This window comes from Lampris incognitus, chromosome 9 (assembly GCF_029633865.1).
Source record: "Lampris incognitus isolate fLamInc1 chromosome 9, fLamInc1.hap2, whole genome shotgun sequence".
Taxonomy (NCBI): domain Eukaryota; kingdom Metazoa; phylum Chordata; class Actinopteri; order Lampriformes; family Lampridae; genus Lampris; species Lampris incognitus.
The window spans coordinates 18,040,067-18,060,279 of record NC_079219.1 but is presented as its reverse complement, the minus strand read 5'-3'; the positions used below and the strand labels follow the sequence as shown (position 1 = coordinate 18,060,279).

Genomic DNA, 20,213 nt, shown 5'->3' with positions numbered 1-20,213 from the left:
AAGGTCAGTTGGAGCAAGACGGAATACCTATGTGTAAACAAGAGGGAGGACAGTGGAATGGTGAGGATGCAAGGAGAAGAGGTGACAAAGGTGGATGAGTTTAAATACTTGAGGTCAACTGTTCAAAGTAACGGGGAGTGTAGAAGAGAGGTGAAGAAGAGACTGCAGGCAGGGTGGAGTTGGTGGAGAAGAGTGTCAGGAGTGATGTGTGACAGAAGGGTACCAGCAAGAGTTAAAGGGAAGGTTCACAAGATGGTATTTAGACCAGCTACGTTGTATGGTTTGGAGACAGTGGCACTGACGAAAAGACAGGAGGCGGAGCTGGAGGTGGCAGAGTTGAAAATGCTAAGATTTTCTTTGGGAGTGATGAAGAAGGACAGGATTAGGACAGGATTAGGAATGAGCATTTCAGAGGGACAGCTCAGGTTGGATGGTTTGGAGACAAAGCAAGAGAAACAAGATTGAGGTGGTTTGGACATGTGCAGAGGAGAATTGCTAGGTATATTGGGAGAAGGATGCCAAAGATGGAGCTGCCAGGCAAGAGGAAAAGAGGAAGGCCAAAGAGAAGGTTTATGGATGTGATGAGAGAGGACATGCGGGTGGCTGGCATGGAAGATGCAGAGGACAGGAAGAGATGGAAATGGATGATCCGCTGTGGCAACCCCTAATGGGATGAGCCAAAGGTAGTAGTAGTAGAAGTAGATCTGTATTCATGTTCTAGGAATCCACTTGTGTTTAATGCCGTCTGTTGCAGAAAAGTCCCTGAAAGTAGAAGGAACTGTGGCTTCTACGGCGACCATGGATATGACAATAAGATCAACAGCATGCAGGTACTCTCTATATTTCTTAAAAGACCAAACAGGTGACATGGCTGAAAAATTGCCAGAAATGTTCATTATCTCCAAGTAGCTTTATTTATAGCATACAGATTTCATGACTGAACATCATCGGTGAATCCCATGTAGAGCTGACATATTCAACTGAAAGACCAAAATATCTCAATACTCTTCACCAGTTCAGTTAAATGCAACTTTTTATTTGACTAGGGACTGTACATTATAGTTTCATGAATGCACTGAGTAGGAAATGAAGGAAGTCCTCCTTTCACCATTTCAAATCATTATTGTGGGAGAATACAACTATTACATTTTGCTAAGACACTGGTATAATGGTTTTATAGATTTTAAACTACTGCCTTGATGTACCGTAGCATAAATTATTACAAATTAATACATGTATTCTAAATGATTAATTTTCAGACAATTTTCTTGGGATATGGACCAACATTTAAGTTCAAGACTAAAGTTCCAGCCTTTGAAAACATTGAGCTTTATAATGTGATGTGTGGTAAGCTATCAATTTAATTTTTTGGCATTACTTCCATTGCACATACATGTCTAATAAAGTGTCTGAGTCTAATAAACCAGGGAGGTTAAAGGAAATATGAAGGCTTAGGGGCCAAAATGTGTTTTTGCATTTGTGCAGATTAAGTATAGGGTAGCAGTATAACATTTGAACTTTTTGCCTTTTTAAAGACTATGTGTAAGTATGTCTTCTTCTTTTTTGAGTGATTTGTTTTGCTAAAAAAAAGTATGTCTTATTTTTTTGAGTGATTTGTTTTGCTAAAATGAAAATATTTTTGCTCAATCTCAGATCTACTGGGTCTAAAACCAGTTCCCAACAATGGAACCCATGGCAGTCTAAACCACCTGCTGAGAGGGCCCCCCCACAGACCCACCATGCCAGAGGAAGTGTCCAGGCCAGCACCTCCTAGCGGTATTCTCACAGGAACAGATGATTTGGGCTGCACATGTGATGACAAGGTCAGCCAAGATGAGACAGCGGCAGATCTGGACACCGTTACTCATAGGGACCTTAAAATGATAATGATACATGGGCAACATTTTGAGGCCATTGTTGGGCGGGCTACATTGCTGCTATGGGGATTGATTAGCACAAAATCAGGTGGTCATTGTTTAGAAAAAAGATTTGATCATAACTGTAAATAAAATTGCCAGCTTGTCCTCCAACTGTTACAATGTATCATAATTTGTAAGATAATGTTTACATTGTCTTCTCCCATCTCTCAAACCAAAGTGATTGTCCCTCAGCCTGTTCTCTTGATTCCATTCCCTCAATGCACCTTTAGCCCATCTCCTCCACCATCACCTTCTATCTAACCCACATTTTCAACTCCCCTCCAGTCTGGTGGCTTCCTGGTCAATTCTATGCACTGTGGGTTGCCCCACTTTTAAAAAAAGCATCACTTGATCTACTGTGGTCCAAAACAATTGGCTTTTCCCACTCCTTGCCAAAACTCTTGTATGAGCACAGCAGCTGATTACACTGATTAGTCCTCCCCTGCCTGAGGAGGGGTAATAATCAGTGAAATCAGCCGGTGTAGTATTGGGTTGGAAAGAAAATCTGTCTACACACGACCCTCCATGGCACATGATTGGACATCACTGTCCTAGACCTATCTGCCGTGTTTGATTCTGCTGTCGACACTGATGGACCCTTGCATCATCAGCATGGCACTAAAGTGGATCAAGTCACACCTGACAGGGAGGTCATACCAAGTAATATGGAGAGTCAGGTGACCGTCCTCAAACAGGCCACGGCTGGTGTGCCTCAAGGCTTAATGTCCACTACTTTCATACTTATTGCCGTCTCGCTTTTTGCTATCTATTTGGCATACAACCCTTTACCCAGGTCTGTAACGCAGATGTTAACCCTGTTGAACTTCTCTACTCGTTTCAGAAAAAGGAGGTGAAGAAAACAAAAAAGGTTGACAAGTCAAAATTGGGCACAAGGCGGGCTGTAAGTAGTCTCACGGTTTGAAATCCTGTGACAGGATTTCAAAGCGCTAGTGATTGACAGCCAGGCCAATCACACATACATACTATTAAGATTAGTCAGCAAGGCCAATCAAAATGTTGCCGCTGAAATTTGCAGAGAGGAAATTACAAAAGATGGAGATGAATTTTTCCCAGACCTCAAAGTCGTCTTATTTTCTTGGGGTCTGGCCTTGCGAAACTACTCGGCATAAGGGTTCTTCTACCATTGTTATGCAGAGGACACCCAACTCTACAGTTCTTTTCGATCAGTTGACATTGAGGTGTCTGCATGGGTTGGTGCTTGCTTCATTGACATATCTGCTTTGATTAAGGAGTAGCACATCCAGTTCATCCTGTCCAAAACAGCTTCTGGTCATACCTTCTACAACTCCATTCCCTGAGATACATTGATCAGGCACATCGACTGTTATGCCCTCCGGATACGCAGGAACCCTCAGAGTGAAGATCAACAATCGGCTCTCATTTCTGACCACGTTGCAGCTTTTTCCTGTTCCTGCTGCTTTGCTCTGTACGTCATATGAAAGGTTTGAGCATACCTATCAGAGCATAATGCACAGTTCCTGGTCTAGGGTCTGGTGCTCTGGTTATCTTCTCAGACTATTACAATACACTTCTAGCTGGTTTCTCAGCTTGTGCAATCCAACCATTGCAAAGAATCCAGATCGATACGACATATTTAATTGTCAACTGGCCAAGATACAGACATGTCTTGCCTCTCTTTATGTCCATATAACTAGCTCCTTGTTGCTGCCCAAATAAAGCTCATAACCTTATTGCTGGCTTTCTGGGCAGTTCAAGGAACTACACTGGCCCACTTGAAAACTCATATGAACACATGCACTCCTTCTCACTCTCTTTGTTCCAACTCTGGAAGTCTACTGTCTATATCTACTTGCCCACAAAAGAAGAAATGTAAAGATGAAAACATGGTCCTGTCATTTAAAGTAAAATTAAACTATAACAAAGTTTATTACAACTGCTTCTTTTGCTACACAGAGGGAAGTCATTTACCCATCACTGATCAATATTTTCTTTAGAGTGTTGGATACGGCTTGTTGTATTATAGAAACATCTATATAATTGTATAATGTCTCTACTGTATAATGACATTGTATTATGGATGTGTGAGTACAGGGCTGTAAGAGACCACCCATCATAAAACTAAGATCATTTCTCCTTTCTTTGATTGGAATAAGATGATCTTAGTACTGGGAAAAATTCAGTCATAGTTTATTATGTTTCAAATATTCAAAGGAAACATGATATTTGTTTGTCTTAACTTCATTCGCAATCAATGTAATGGCTTTTCTTGGCCATTTAAAGTGATATTTAACTCTGGTAGAATATTTGAACTTTTCATGGCGAAGACTGGCAGATCTGGACACCTTTAGTTGCCTACTATTTATTCTCGTAAATTTAGTAAAAATAATATTACCACATTTATAACATGTACAAACATATAGTGCTAGATTTAGATACCGCGATTCACAATGTACATTTAAAAGGCAAGTTCACCTGTTTGTAGTTATTAATACTGAATGCCAGAGGTTGTAGATTTTCCCTAGAGGGGTTCATGTTGAGCAGTGACTGCTCTTTATCGCCAGTGGAAGTAGAAAAATTAGAATGTTCTAACATAGTGAAAGGATGCACAAAGTGGCAAGTTAATTCAAATGCCCCTCATGCAGTTTAAATATTTGAAACTAGTGCAATGTTAATATCTGCTTACGTCTGTTCATTGATAAGGCTGGCACTTTGGGGAGAGACAGCAAAATCTGCTCTGGTATCAGCTTTTCCTTAAATTCTTATTGTGAAGGAATACCATACCATTTTGAATAATTCTTTTTTTTTTCTTGGCCAGACAGTTTTTTCTTTATGAATCTTTAAAAAAAAAGAAAAAAATCAGCTGAATGCTAACCATATTATAGCATGCTTGGCTTACTTTATGTAGCACCAATGCTAGAAAGCTGGCTGGTAAAGAAAAATAACATAATAAAATTCTAAATTTACTATCTATTTCAATTTTTATTTTAATATGTTAACATTTATTTTAACAATTTTAAAACTGATCCCAGATCAGTGTGAGGCTTCTCATAAATGCCAGTATTTGCTAACATTTAGCAACCTTTCATGGGTCGAAATGATGTTTGAAATCCGTTTTAACATATAATAGAGTCTGGTTGGTGTTCCTAAGAATCAGTGGATTGAGGAATTAGATATACAATGATAAGAGCCTTCTAGATGCAGGTTAATACCTGTCTGCAGGGCAAAGGCAAGCAAAGTGAAAAGTGCATGCGCAATTGCTCACTTTGAAATTACAAAATGACATATGTGCACTATGAGATGGGTGAAGTCCATTCACAAATGTGGCTGGTTGACTTTCCAAGCCTGCCAAAACAAGTCATTGAATGGATTTCAAATATAATTTGATCTACTTTGATCGATGATTTGTGTTTTGCTTTTACAGTGTAATCAAATGTGTTGTCTTTAAAAGAGCAGAGATCAAAAATGACATAGCATCACCTGCATGGGCCAATCAAAGTTACTTCATTAATTTGTGTTCCTGTGAAACATGAACGTATGTTCGTGCATCTATGTATGTGCTTGTGTATGCTTATCCTGTAAAAATCCATATCTCTATCTATGATTGTTTGATAGATTTGTCTTGCTGAGATGCTGAAATAACCTTGATGCATACCTCTGCACTCTGTCGCAGAGCCAGTCAATTCACTTCCTGTTTAATCAGTTCTGTAAACTGACTCTTAGGACACCCAAAGAGCTAGAAACTGTAGTTTATTTGCTAAAAGGGAATGTATGCTAAAATACCTCTTGGTAGGTCAGATGTGCATCTTGTAATGCCAAAGGTTTTTACTATTTAAATTTTCATGAATATTAATATCCCAATTTGATTAAGCTGAGAGTGAATTGAATCCAGCCCTTTCCACAGTGTCTTAATTTTTGCCTATGTTTGTGTGTGTGTGTGTGTGTGTGTGTGTGTGTGTGTGTGTGTGTGTGTGTGTGTGTGTGATTTCCATGTCTGCCAAGAGATTGTTTCAATCTCCAATCTTTTTGCAGTTGCGTGTAAAAAGTAGGGGCCAGAGAGGTTTGAAAGTGACCCTTGTACGAGGCTATAACCTGGAGTCACTCTGGCTCTGTCTCTTACAGAACAAAGTGGAGGAGCTAAACCAGCGACTGAGGCAAGCTATTGATGGTCAGTGAAAGGCATAATGAAATACTGAAAAGTATTAGATATGATCTGTGATTTTCAGTAAGTTGTCAGTTTACAGGCACTGATTGTTGTTACAGCTTATTAATCTGAAACTCATCACTGATCTCATGTTTAAGACTATATTATGCATTAAAAAAAGGTAAAGGTGGGCGTCCGGGTGGTGTGGCGGTCTTTTCTGTTGCCTACCAACATGGGGATCCCGGTTCAAATCCCTGTGTTACCTCCAGCTTGGTCGGGCGTCCCAACAGACACAATTGGCCGTGTCTGCGGGTGGGAAGCTGGATGTGGGTATGTGTCCTGGTCACTGCACTAGCGCGTCGTCTGGTCAGTCGGGGCACATGTTCAGGGGGGAGGTTGAACTGGGGGGAATAGCGTGATCCTCCCATGCGCTATGTACCCCTGGCGAAACCTCTTACTGTCAGGTGAAAAGAAGCGGCTGGCAACGCCACATGTATCGGAGGAGGCATGTGGTAGTCTGCAGCCCTCCCCAGATCGGCAGAGGGGGTGGAGCAGCGACCGGGATGGCTTGGAAGAGTGGGGTAATTGGCCGGGTGCAATTGGGGAGAAAAAGAAAAATTAAAAAAACAAAAACAAAAAAAAACCCAAAGTAGTTATACCAGTTTATAACTTTGTTTACTAGTAATTACTAATTTTCACATTACAAATACTTAAATGAGACCAATCTTGTAAAATTATACAATATTTTCCATATATCCTCAATAGCTTGTTAGTCTAAATCAGTCATAAAATATTTATTGCTTAGTCATAATATTCGGTGTTATTCAGATATGGAGGTTAAGTATTGGTATAGAGAAATGAGGATCATATTTACTAAATGATGATTCTATTAGTATTAATTTCAGAAAGTTTTTTTTATAAATATATTTGCAATTACCACATAAATTACTGCAGATTAACAATATATAATTTGGGTTGATGATACCAGAATATACCATATCTGTGTACTTTTCTTTATTGCATGTTGCTGTGTCCTTAATGTGAGGTTAGTTCTACATTTCAGGTTCATGAGTGGTAATACTAATAAATTAGTTGTCTATGAAGTGACAAATTATGATTGTCATTTTTAATGAAAGATGGCTCCTGCTGGCCATCTGACTAGACAAAAGCAACTACAAAAAAAACTAAAACAAAAACACTGCAAGTTTCCACTGTGCAATACATTGATAACAATCGTAAAAAGGCCTTTAAACATGAAGAGACATTTCTTATTAAGATATTGATGGCATCTTAGTTATTATCTTAGTAATGATAACAGTACCTGGCTACACTATGTACCCGTAAGCCAGTTTATGGTTAAAAAAATTGTTATTGCTACAACTGAATTTCCCAGTAATGCACTATTTTTTATAGTCACTCTATACCCTAATATTATAGATTAGTCTTTCATAGTATATCACGACTGACATTTGATGTATGACTAATCATACAGTACGGCCTACTGTAAAGTGAAGCCAAAGTTAAGCTGTTTCTTAATAGTTTTTATGTTTTGTAAAAGAACTCTGTGGGATTGTAATGGGGTTTTGTTTTGGAGATAGTCCTGTTCATTCCACTCAAGAGTTATGAAATAGCAATGTTTGGAAATGTGTATTGTCTCTCCTCTCCTCATGCTCCTCCAAACTCAGACAGTAGGAACCTGCCATACGGTCGACCTGCTGTTTTGTTCCGTACCAAATATTCCATCCTCCACCACAGTGATTACATCAGCGGTTACAGTGAGGCTCTCTCTATGCCCCTCTGGACCTCCTACACTGTTGGCAGGCAGGTAGGTCCATGCCCTGTTTGGAGAATTGAAGTTAAGGCCTACGGTGTCCAAAGTTCAAAGAGGTGGTCCGTTTAACTTAGGTACACCACACTTAAGGTTATATTTCCAAACAAATTGGACAGCATGGTGGCACAGTGGTTAGCGCTGTCACCTCATAGCAAGAAAGTCCTGGGTTTGAACCTCGGGGTTGTCAAACCTTGGGGGTCATCCCAGGTTGTCCTCTGTGTGGAGTTTGCATGTTCTCCCCGTGTCTGCGGTGGGTTCTCTCCGGGTGCTCCAGTTTCCCCCACCATTAAAAGACATGCGTGTGGGGTCCGCGGTGGTGTAGCGGTCTAAGCATCAGCTTTGTGTCGATGCAGTTGCCCACTGGGGACCGGGGTTCGCGCCCCGGTCTCGTCAGATCTGACTATGGCCAGACTCGATGAAGCAGCAATAATTGGCAACGCTGTCTTCGGGAGGGGGGCGGAGTCGGCTTGTGTTCGTCACATGAATGCGTCTCTGTGTGTGTCGGAAAAAGCAGTGGTTCGGCCTGGAGTCGCCTTGTCACGAAAGTGGGGAGGCGTCTCCTTCGAGACTGCCAGCCGGAGAGATGCAGTTGGCGAACACATGCAGTACGAGGGTATGTGTTTGAACTAAAATAGGGATTGATTGGCCACTAAATTGGGAGGAAAAGGGAAAAATCTGAAATAAATTTAAAAAAAAGACATACGTGTTAGGGTTCATACTCCTGTCTGTGTCCCTGACAGAGGCATGGCAAGATGAACTGGAGTTGGTCCCCGGGTGCTGCAGCCGACTAATCCTAGCTACAAAGCTAGGATGGGCTAAATTCAGAGCATAATTTCCCTATGGAGATAAATAAAGTATCTCAAAATAAAAAAAAATGTGATTTACAATTTGTTCCATTCAGTCGGCATTATAGCATTAACTTAACTTTGCTCCAGTAAAATCAATTTCAAAAATCCTCCTGAAAAATTAGTTGAACAAAAGTACTCTTTCAGTGATTAGATCGCTTCACTTAATTCATTCTTTGTCTCTATCATTCTGTGTGTGTGTGTGTGTGTGTGTGGTCCCCAAGGTAGAAGTATCCCCCCTGCCCGAGGGCCTTTCTAACTGTGTGAGACCTGACACCCGTGTCCCACCAGCCTTCAGCCAGTCATGTACCAATTACAGAGCAGACAAACAAATCACCTACGCGTTCCTGTACCCACCACGTAAGTTCGCTTCCGCTATTTGTGTGAGAGCCACTAGTACACCAGAATATAGCCAGTGATTATTCATGTTTATTTGCTTCATGTTTGCCTCAGAGTTGCTCTATGGCAGGGGTGGCTAACCATGTGCCATGGAGAGCCATGTGTATGCAGGTTTTCATTCCAGCCGGACTCCACACCAGGGGATTTCACTGATTAGCAACCCTTCAACCAATGAGGAAGAATGTATCAGTGAAATCGCCTGGCGTGGAGTCGGGTTGGAATGAAAACCTGCATACACACATCTCTCCATGGCACATGGTTAGCCACCGCTGCTCTATGGCAAATGCTGCTCGGCATCCTAAAGTGACAAATAGATTTGAAGAAAGTTTTGAGTGGGTCGCTGTCAACTCTTTTGGGGGGTTGGGGTGTAGTGGGGGGTATTGCCTAGCAGGTGAACCAAACTTATATAAGTTTGCTACTTGCAAAAAATCACTTTTTAATCTTTCTTATTTTAATGTTCTAAACCTGCACAAATAAGCCAAAAAAGAAACCATTCTCAAACCACCCGCAAAGGGTGAAATGCACCCCTAACTGTGCTGCCAAGCAAATAGCGTCTCGGTGCTCCTGTGCTATTTGCACGTATATAAATTAGGTAATATGCATACATACATTTGGCACATTGGCTCCTTAATATGCAAATGAGCCTCATTGCAAAAAAAGAAGAAGTCCCAATTCACAAACACCAGCACTAATAGCCACATACAGAGTGAAAATTAACACCTTCAGAGTTGGTGGTAACTGACACTCAGACTCTCCAGTGATCATGGCAGCAGTGATTGTAGCCAGGCAAAGACATCATCAAGCCAGGCGTGCTCATGAGTGGATATTTTGCAGGAGAATATCCCTTTTTGATTTAACTGAGACCGAAATCATTCCCAGATACAGGTTGCCAGGTCAAACAGTTTTTGCTACACTTGATGAAATCAAGGATGACATTGAGCCTGCCTACTGTGTTCTTGGCGCAAAGCCACCTTTTATACTTTGCCACATGGATAATTGCAGTCAGACACAAAACAAGGGCAAATTGCACTCAGCTGCAAAACTTTATGGGCGTGTTTGTACTGTAATATCATTCGCGCAATATATTTTGTGAATTGGACCTTGAGACAGGGCAGATAGCGGTGGCAAGTGACATGCAATTCATGGTGCTAACAGCGGCCACAATCCATCCTTTGTGAATTTGCCCGTCAACACAGTTAGTCTTAGAAAACGAGAGATATCCGCAGATAGAAACAGATGGAAGAGGAGGGGGAGTTAACAGATAATTAGAATAGTTATAATTACAATTACATGAAGTTCTCTTTCAAATCAAACAACCCAAGATATGAGTGAAAAGTATTGTTCTTGCAACTGCATTTATACAATTTTTTTCACCTGAATGTAGCTTAACCATATACTACTTCAGTACACTTTAACAGCAAATATCTCTGGGACCACTACAGAAAATTGCAGATGAACATTTAATATCCAGGAATTCACATTATAGACACTACCACTGACAAGCCCTGTAACAAATTGATCACAATTTTCAACATTGACCATACACGGCCCAGCCATATACTAGGTTTTGACCTAGTCTTGTTTATTTTAAATTGAACTTTTCATTCTCTATGTAAAGCACATTGAATTGCACTCACATGAAAAGTGATATATTGGATTAATTGATTGGAGTGTGTGTGTGTGGGGGGGGGTGTAATGTGTGTAGATGCTGTGCAAGACATCTAGGTTCAACTTTTCACTTTTTACTTGCTGACAGAGCTGTCCACAACCATGGAAGGAAAAAATGATGCTGTCCTTATCACCAACACCGTTCCCATGTATCCTGCATTCAAGAGTGAGTCAACTGTTCAATTAATTTTGTGTTAGGGGTGCATCATGGAAGAGCTGTTGTATCTCTATTTTAATTTGTACTATTTCAGTCATGACCATTAGAGCAAGCTGAAAAATATGACAACAACATTGTTCAAAACTACATAGCTTTTAATGGAGACGATCATTCAAACTTTCTCAATTCCAGAACATTTTAAGATACAACCTTTGTGGTCACTGATGAGGGTGATACTTTATGTGTGACTAGGCTGTAACATCTGTTTCTGTATTTGCCAGAAAAAAACAAAACAAAAACAAACTCAAGTCATATACGATTACAGAGACTACTTCCTATCTGAGATGACTTGTAGTAACATTAATTGCTGATCACCCACCAGCTGAGACACATACACAAAACACCTAATCATACACACTTGGGGTTGAAATAATTAATTGTTGATGATATTATACAGGGTAGAGAGAGAGAAGGAGCATGATTACAGCAGAGAGAGAACAATATTTTCAAGAAAATATCCCCTTTTCCTTTACTGTGACCACGATACTTCATCATTATACTGTTCATCTCTTACTCATTCCTCCCTTCTAAACCTTTTTTCTCCTTTCTGTACTTATTCACTCCTCTCTGTTCCTCCTTTCACTTCTGCCTCCACTTTCTCAGGGATATGGGGCTACTTCCAGAGGGTACTAGTGAAGAAGTATGCCATGGAGAGAAATGGAGTGAATGTGGTCATTGGACCCATATTTGACTATGATTATGATGGTCTCAGAGACACAGCTGAGAAGATGAGACAGTAAGAACCTTTTTAATACTTAGTTAAACCAAAAGCTTCAATGAAGCTATAATCAGTAACATATTAATTTGCCCCAAAACTTGTTCATGTATTTGTTTGTGCAAGATGTTTGCTTCATTGTAAACCAAATTAGACCTCATGTCCTCTTTTGTCTTTTGGGTTAAGACAAAATGGTTTTAGGCTCATGCATAACATTGTATCACATATGTTTTATTCACACAAAAATGTCAACACTCATTAGCTCCATCCATTTAAATTCAGTATTTTTTGGTATATACATTTTTTAATCTGGTAAGATTTTATTTCATTTTTTTGGACCACAAAGCACCAACTATCAAGCCACACTGGTGACAATATACCCACACAATATAATTTAATTGCTTCCTCACGAATGGATAATCCCAATCCCAATCCCCCTCCCCTTGGCCCTACCACTTGGCCCTACCTCTCCATTTTGTGCGCGACCTTGTAGGATAGGGTGTCCCGTTTCTTTTGGGGATCGAGGGGTAGTGGTCATCTCGCCCTTCAAATGGAGTGTTTTCAGATGCAGACTCCAAATGGAGCGGTAGAAGAAAATTCCCAGAATGCTTTGCAAAATGAGGCAGTGTAACATGGAACATGGCTACCAGTGCGGGAAAAAAAGTCAATTTTAAGTCAAGTCAATTTTATTTGTATAGCCCATTATCACAACTTGCAAGGGGTGAGCATAAGACTGACATGACATCTGTCATGAACATGAAGGAGTCTTTATGAATGTTTATGACTGTTGTTGTTAAATGCCATACGGTCAATTATGTAATTTTTAATGCAAAGTTTACATTGTTTGAGATGTATATTTTCAAGCTACAGACACGCAAATTATATCAGATCGAGTAGCTTGGTCCAACCCAGGTAGCTACAACAAATACATCCCAAACAATGTCAACTTTGCTTTAAAAATGACATAATTGATCGAATGACACTTAATGACAACATTCATAAACATTCATAAAGATTCCTTCATGTTGTATGACCCAGGAGAAATTTCTAGGACTACACTGAAATAGCCGATGTGTAACCATGCTTCCTGGCTATTGTCAGCAGATTAAACTGTCTTGTTCTGTCCCGCAAATTTGGTCAGATTTGTCACTATAATGTACAATGTTACAATTTTCATTTAGCAGATGCTTTTATCCAAAGCGACGTACATCTGAGAGTTATATAACACAAGCAAGGATCTAGTCAGGAGACAAAAATAAAAGTAAGTGCCAAAAAACTAGGTTCAAGTCTGATAGGACATAGGTGTCAACAGGCAGTGCACAAAGGCGATGCATAGGGTGCATAGAGGCTTTTATTTTTTTTTCTTTTAATACCATCAGTTGCGGAGGTGTTCGTGAAGGAGCTGGGTCTTTAGCGTCTTAAAGATGGTGAGGACTCAGTGGATCGAATGCTGTTTTTTTAAGTCATTACACCACCAGGGAACTACAGAAGAGAAGAGTCACGTGACTTAGGGCCCTGTTGTGGCGGAAGTGCAAAGTGCCTTGCCTTTCATTGGTAGAGCATAATGAGCGGGACTGAGTTCAGACCTGAATGAGGGAGTTCCGGTAAGCAGGAGCCATTTTAGTTGCTGTTTTGTAAGCAAGCATCAAGGTTTTGAATTTGATGCAGGCAGCTACTGGGAGCCAGTGGAGGGATATGAACAGCAGAGTGACATGTGCTGTTTTGGGTTGGTTGAAGACCAGATGCGCTGCTGTGTTCTGGATCATTTGCAGAGGTTTGAGTGCATGCAGGGAGACCTGCCAGTAAGGAGTTGCAGTAGTCAATGTGTGATATTATAAGAACCTGTACCAGGAGTTGTACTGCATGCTCAGACAGGTAGGGTCTAATTTTCCTGATGTTGTACAGGGCAAATTGGCATGACTGAGCAATCGAGGCCACGTGAACCTTAAAGGTTAGTTGGTCATCAATCATGACACCCAGGTTTCGGGCAGACTTTATGGGCATGAGTTGAGTTGATCTGAGCTGGATATTGATCTGTTGTTGTAAGGATGGACTGGCTGGGATGACAAGGAGCTTAGTCTTAGATAGGTTAAGCTGAAGGTGGCGTTCTTTCATCCATGCAGAGATATTAGCAAGGCATGACGATATCCGTGCCGAGACTGTGAGGTCATCTGGCGGGAGTGATAGGAAGAGCTGGGTATTGTCAGCATAGCAATGGTATGAGAAACCATGGGAGCGGATGATTGCACTAAGTGAGGTGGTGTATATTGAGAAGAGAAGGGGATTGAGCACTGACCCTTGAGGCCCCCCTGTGGATAAGCTGTGCGGTTTGGACACTTCTCCCCTCTAAGATACTCTAAAAGACTCCCCTGAGAGGTAGGACCTAAACCAGCAGAGGGCAGATCCTGAGATACTAAGCTCAGTGAGTGTAGAGAGAAGGATTTGGTGGTTAACCATATCAAAGGCCGCTGACAGATCTAGCAGCAATAAAGCTGAGGACTGACCAGCAGCTCTAGCCAAACGCAGATTCCATTACCGACAGGAGTGCAGCCTCAATAGAGTGACCCCGCTTAAAGCCAGACTGATTCGGATCATACAGATTGTTTTCAGAAAGGAGATCAGAGACTTGGTTAAATACCATGCGCTCAAGTATTTTTGATAGAAACGGTAGGAGTGAAACCGGTCTGTAGTTTTCAACCTGGGCTGGGTTGAGTGTAGGTGTTTTGAGCAGCGGGGTGACCAGAGCTTTGCTTAAATGCTGTGGGAAACACACCCATTGTAAACGAGGAGTTGATGGTGTGTGTGACTGTGGGGTTAAGTGCGGGGGAAATTATCTGTAGGAGGTTGGATGGAATTGGGTCCAGCAGACAGGTAGTGGGACGAGAATCCAGCAGTAGCTTGGCGATTTCCTTCTCGGTCAGGGGGGAGAATGAGGTGAGTGAGGCACTATTACCTGTTACCTATTGCCTGCTTTGTGTGTGGGAGGGGTGGGGACCTGTCTGAGGTCAAAAGAGGACAGAAGAGACTGGAAGTCAGTTGCTTGGGTTTTGTCAGTATAGATATTCATGTCATAATAGTTGACAGGATTTAATATTACATGTATAGTACTATAAGTTATAATCATTTCCTGAGCAAACCAGACAACTGATAGAGTTCCAAGCAGCAGTCATAACGATGACGTAACGAGTGGTGTCCCATTTCCTAGGTAAAGATTTCAACCCCTACCCCTTCTAGCTCCTCTTTTCAGTAAAGGGCCCTCCAAAACCAGGGGTAGGGCCAAGGGGGGACTTGGGATTGGGCTGGCTGATAATTTACAGGGCAACATTTGGAAAAGAGTAAAGAGTGTTTTATTCTGTCAACATCTTCCGTGACAACTGAAAACAGTGTGGTATATCATTCTCTCACTGTAACGCCTGATGCTCCTACAGAGTTAATATATCTACCACTCAATTTTGGGGGAATTTGAAACTCACTTTATTTTATCACTAAAACTGTATCCCCGGAGTCAACTAGAAATGTCATGTAGGGCACTCCAAAACTAGGGGTAGATCCAAGTGGGGGGACTTGGGATTGGGCCTAATTCACGTTCACATTTGTGGTTATAGCTGAACAACAGAGTAATTTTGTGCCTTTACTGTAGGTATGTAACTGGCACAATACCCATTCCCACCCATTACTTTGTGGTAATGACCAGTTGTCTGGACTTCACACAAGCGGCCGATTCCTGCGCTGGCCCTCTCAGCAGCTTTGCGTTTATCCTTCCACACAGGCCTGACAACGATGAAACATGTAATGTAAGTATATAGCTCAAAACTAAAGTAACACCTACTTTTCCCAGTCATTAATCATACTTAATGATACATAATAAAACAAAACAAAACAAAAAGACATCCTACAGTGGTGAGGTTGAGCAGTCATCATTTACCGTGTGATGGATGAACCTAAACATACAGGAAATGCCTTTTATTCTCAGATTTAAGGGTTGGAAAAAATTATCTAAACATAGATACATGGGTTAATTGGCCAAGTGCCATGTTTGTGAAAAATGTTGCAAGTTATGCTTTTTTTATATAAGTATCTAAGGATTTCCTCCTCCCATTTTGTTAACATTTGGTTAGACTTGTTCGAAAAGTAATATTTCTGAGGCAAGCATGCAATCTACAAAAGACAAATACGCTTTAAATGAGTTAAAGAAAAAGAATACCAAAAAGCCTTGGTAAAAAGAGATCAAAATTAGCGTGTGGCTGATTGTAGCATTGAGCTTCTGATAAACCGGTCGATATTTCAGGGTGATGTGCTGTGTAGGGTCCCCATTGTAGTTCAGATAGGAAAAGGAATGAAAACATGGACTCCCACTGTTAACATTCATTCCATGTGTTCTAATCTGATTTTGCTGCCGTTTTTATCGTCCACCACTTGGTTCCCCTCTTAGAGCTCAGAGGATGAGTCTCGTTGGGTGGAGGACCTGATGAAGATGCACACGGCTCGCGTCAGAGATGTGGAGATCCTGACAGGCCTGGACTTCTACCGCAGAACCAACCGCAGCTACTCTGAGATTCTCTCCCTGAAGACCTACATGCACACCTACGAGAGTGAGATCTGACAGGCTGCAGTGCACAGTTTTTTTTATACCACGCAGACAGTTTTAAGAACTGAATTACAAATTATGAATTATGAATTACTACTGCACTCAACAACTTTCACATGCAACTTTTCCTTGGGGCTTTAGCCCAAGACCAAACTCTTGCCTTTATATTGCAGGGCATTTTTCCAACTGTGGTGGATGCTTGTGGAACCACAAAAACTTTTGAAAATCTGTTTTCACACTATCCTATTGTACTACCTTTTCTTTTTTTTTGTGACACCAGTCTTTGCTTGTACAGAATGCTACAGCTCTCACCTGTATCTGCTCTGCAGCATCCGTTTTATGTCCCATAACCTAAGGATTCAATTTATGGACACAAAAAGTGTGTAACAGGAATAGCCTCTATGAAGGGATGACTTATAACACCACTGAGTTAGCTCAGAGGACAAAACACCACTATAGTAGCTGTGTGGTACAGTCCAGTTAAGTTTGTTTCTGTAAAACAGTAGTGAAGGAAGACGTTGCGCCTCAATCCCAGTTCTCCTGTCCTTTATTTGTTTGCAGTCAGTAAAGTCAGTCAAATTCTCAACAGGCTGAATTTATAATGCCCACCAGCAGGGGGAATCGCAAGAAAATTACTAATTTGAGAAAACAGTAGCTTAATATAATGTTCTTTTTAGATATCAAAAACAAAACAGGAAATGTATGGTTTAGCATTTTTCATGCAGTTTTCACTGGCTGCCTTACTGCCATACAAAGTCATTTCACATACTTCTTATTCTAGTAGTCCTGTGTCAGAGTTGACACAATTTTGTAATAGTATGTGAAAATGGTTCATAATGTGATTCTTTAATACAGGTTGATCCCAGGTATCTCAACAAACACTGTCAAAATAATACCTCTGTAAAAGGGGAATCAAAGATGGGATTGCATTCTCTAAACATCTGACATATATTGCATTTTATATTTTTTACTTTTCCAAAAAATGAGTTTTGCCTGAGTCAGTAATATTTCTTGTACCCATAAAAATCGCAGCATATAAAGCAACTGATCATACAGACTGAAAGATGCACTCTTGTCATTATAACCAAAATAGCTTCATGTGGATTTTAAACAAACTGTTTGTTTGAAATCATGTAATCTGACCTCAAATTTTATTTGTATAAAAAAATCTTGTATTTCAGATGTATAAAAGAAATCAAGTGATCCTTTTAAAGCAGTTAACATATCCCTCCATTGATTGCTGGGCTGGAGTCAGGATTGTCTCACTCAAGTCAAAGACAATGCATGGAGTATTTGAGGCTAATTCAAAACCAAAGCAATTAATTTTATATATATATATATATGACCAAAGAACAAATCTCTATCAAAAAGAGTCAGAACCCCAAACAAGAGGAACATATTCAGTCTCGAGATATGGCTTCGAGGTGAAGAATGGATTTGAGTATAACAGATTGTGTATTTCTGCCTGTTTCAATGAAGTTAACTATTTTACTACGCTGTGTAGTCCCATTCTGTTTTTGGCAAAATATTCACAAATGGTTAACTACATATCCTCATCAACTGTTTGTATAACACTTTCCCATATTTGGTGAATGACTGGAATGAAATTTGCCTAATGTTAGTAATGTGATAGTACTGCAATGTAAAATTGTGTGATGTTGTTGTACATATGCGCACATTTGTGTGTACGCATAGGTGTATGTGTGTGTGTTTGTGTGTGTGTGTGTTTGTGTGTGGGGGGGAATTTATTAATTCAAGAAACTGTTTCTGTTCTGTTGTGATGTTTTTATTGTGCCAGATTTTGAACACTGTTAATTACGGTAATAACAATGTAGGGTTTTGTAATATTGTCTCAAAAAGCCACCTGTGTGTTTGACTAATTTATGCCTTATGTTAAGACCTGAAATTTCACTTCAATAAACATGTTTTTATACTAAATAACTTGTGATTTATAGTCAAGTCAAATAAGGCTGCCTTTTCGGCCTGTATGTAGGAGGAACCTGACTTATTAGGAAATAAATTCATTCATTCATTCATCATCAGTTGCCTGTATTTTGCCATTGTCATCTCTCGTCACCGTAGCTTGGTAGATAACACCCTTCGTCTGGCATTTTCCCTCCAGGGGGCATGAGTCGTTCACACGGCAGTTGTATCCAGGGGAGTCCGGTTGTGATGAAGGTGTCATTGATTTGTTGATGATTCTTGTGTTGTGGGACGATATTATTTGTTGAATGTTAGGCATGCAGCTGTAACTAATTTTGATGGTGTTGCGATTGAATATCTTCCTCAGTTGATGGTCCGGGGCAAAGCACTTATCCAAAAGTTAAAAAAAACTGCTTAACGTTGTTTGTGGCCACAGTATCACTGTAGGGTGGGTTGTACCAGGCGATGTTTCGTTTTCTGCGATGTTTGTTGGTTTTCTGGCAGTCAGTATTTAATGGTGGGTTATACTTGAGCTTAAAATTGTAGCCGCTCTTTTGCAATGCATTTTGGTATGGGGGTGCAGCTTCATCGAAGATGGACTCACTAGATGACAATTTTGAGTCTTCCATTAATGTTTCCTGGGCTGTTCTTCAAGATGGAGGGTGGGTGGTTGCTCTCTGTGAACATACTAGTATGACTGTATTGTATTTGAGCTTAGAATTGAAGCTGCTCTTTTGCAATGCATCTACAAAAATGGAGGGTGGGTGGTTGCTTTCTCTGTGGTCATACTGCAGCGTGTTGTTGGACGTAATGTACAGCTTGTATGTGCCATTCTTAAGGTCCATTGAGATGTCCAGAAAGTCAATTTGTTTTTTTGTTTGCTTCAATGGTGATTTTTAGCCCATTGTTTGAGAATATTTTGCAGATTGTTTCCTCAATTTGCTCGACCTCTCTTGGTGTTTTGCTACAAACTGCTAGCCCATCATCCCTATAGAGTCCAACATTGATGTCCAGGTCCTGTTGTTGAGACAACAAATACATTCCAACTAGTTCACAAGTGTCCTCCCCGTCGAAGCTGCCCATGGTTACATCAGATTTACTACTACCTTTTTTTCTGCCATGGGTTTCCCTTGTGGTACAAAAGTGATTCCTTTACATGGTATATAATGTCTCCCATGCAAAGGAATCACTTTTGTACCTGATCCTAACGACCAGTCATGGCACCAATTGTAACCCCCTTGTTCTGGTTATACTTTGTAGAAACCACACCAGTCTTCTGAATGCAGCTGCCCACATATTTCTGGCCCAACTCAACTCTGGCAAAATCAAAATGAACAGGTAGATGTTGTGGCCATATGGTGTCAGCTCAACTCCAGCCCAACCCCGTCGCCATCATGTTAAGAGGGGACAGAGATGTGACTACGCTTGACCACAACCGTCACCACCAGGGGGAGCTAAGTGGATGATGGCAGGTTAATTTAATATATTTAGCCGAAATTCAACAAGTTTATAACATGTAATTCTTATCTGTGTTACATATATACCAACAACATGAAAGAAACTAATATTATATCTGCAATTCCTTCAATAAAATGATTTACCATTTGCCATGACAGAATATTTTCCAGTGCATATAAAAGATTTCCAGAGTTCTTTAAGTGGAACTGCCAGAATGACTGGAGGGATTTAATTATGCTTAATGGACTCTCAGCTATCCATGAAAATATCTTCTAAATACCTGAATACAATATATGAAAAACTTGTGGCCAAATGACAAACATTAAAAACAGATCCCAGTTTGATACTAGAATAGCTGCAACGCTGTCGGCTCAGCAAGTGACAGAGCAGGAGATACAAAAAAGTAATTTCATTGCGACTGTCTTGATGATAAACGTCAGATATCTGTAGTGACAAAATTAAATCCAAAGCATAATTTACAATTTCTATGAACAAAAATAAGATGATGAAAATAAAACTTTTCAAAA

The 20,213-nt window shown here is 40.4% G+C and overlaps 1 protein-coding gene across 5 annotated transcripts in view; it reads left to right on the top strand.

The window, feature by feature from the left end:
• Positions 1-19,709, top strand: part of enpp2 (ectonucleotide pyrophosphatase/phosphodiesterase 2) — a 49,915-nt gene extending 30,206 nt beyond the window's left edge. For 2 of the 5 annotated variants that reach the window (XM_056285820.1, XM_056285818.1), the window contains exons 16-25: positions 755-830; positions 1,260-1,347; positions 1,654-1,823; positions 5,901-6,066; positions 7,728-7,871; positions 8,947-9,078; positions 10,874-10,951; positions 11,606-11,738; positions 15,358-15,511; positions 16,150-18,335. In XM_056285820.1, the coding sequence (XP_056141795.1) occupies positions 755-830; positions 1,260-1,347; positions 1,654-1,823; positions 5,901-6,066; positions 7,728-7,871; positions 8,947-9,078; positions 10,874-10,951; positions 11,606-11,738; positions 15,358-15,511; positions 16,150-16,320 (1,312 nt within the window). In that variant the 3' untranslated portion in view covers positions 16,321-18,335. Of the gene's footprint in view, positions 1-754; positions 831-1,259; positions 1,348-1,653; positions 1,824-5,900; positions 6,067-7,727; positions 7,872-8,946; positions 9,079-10,873; positions 10,952-11,605; positions 11,739-15,357; positions 15,512-16,149; positions 18,336-19,488 lie in introns of those variants that run through there. The other 3 variants (XM_056285819.1, XM_056285821.1, XM_056285822.1) reach the window with 3 other exon arrangements.
• The last annotated feature ends 504 nt before the right edge of the window (positions 19,710-20,213 follow it).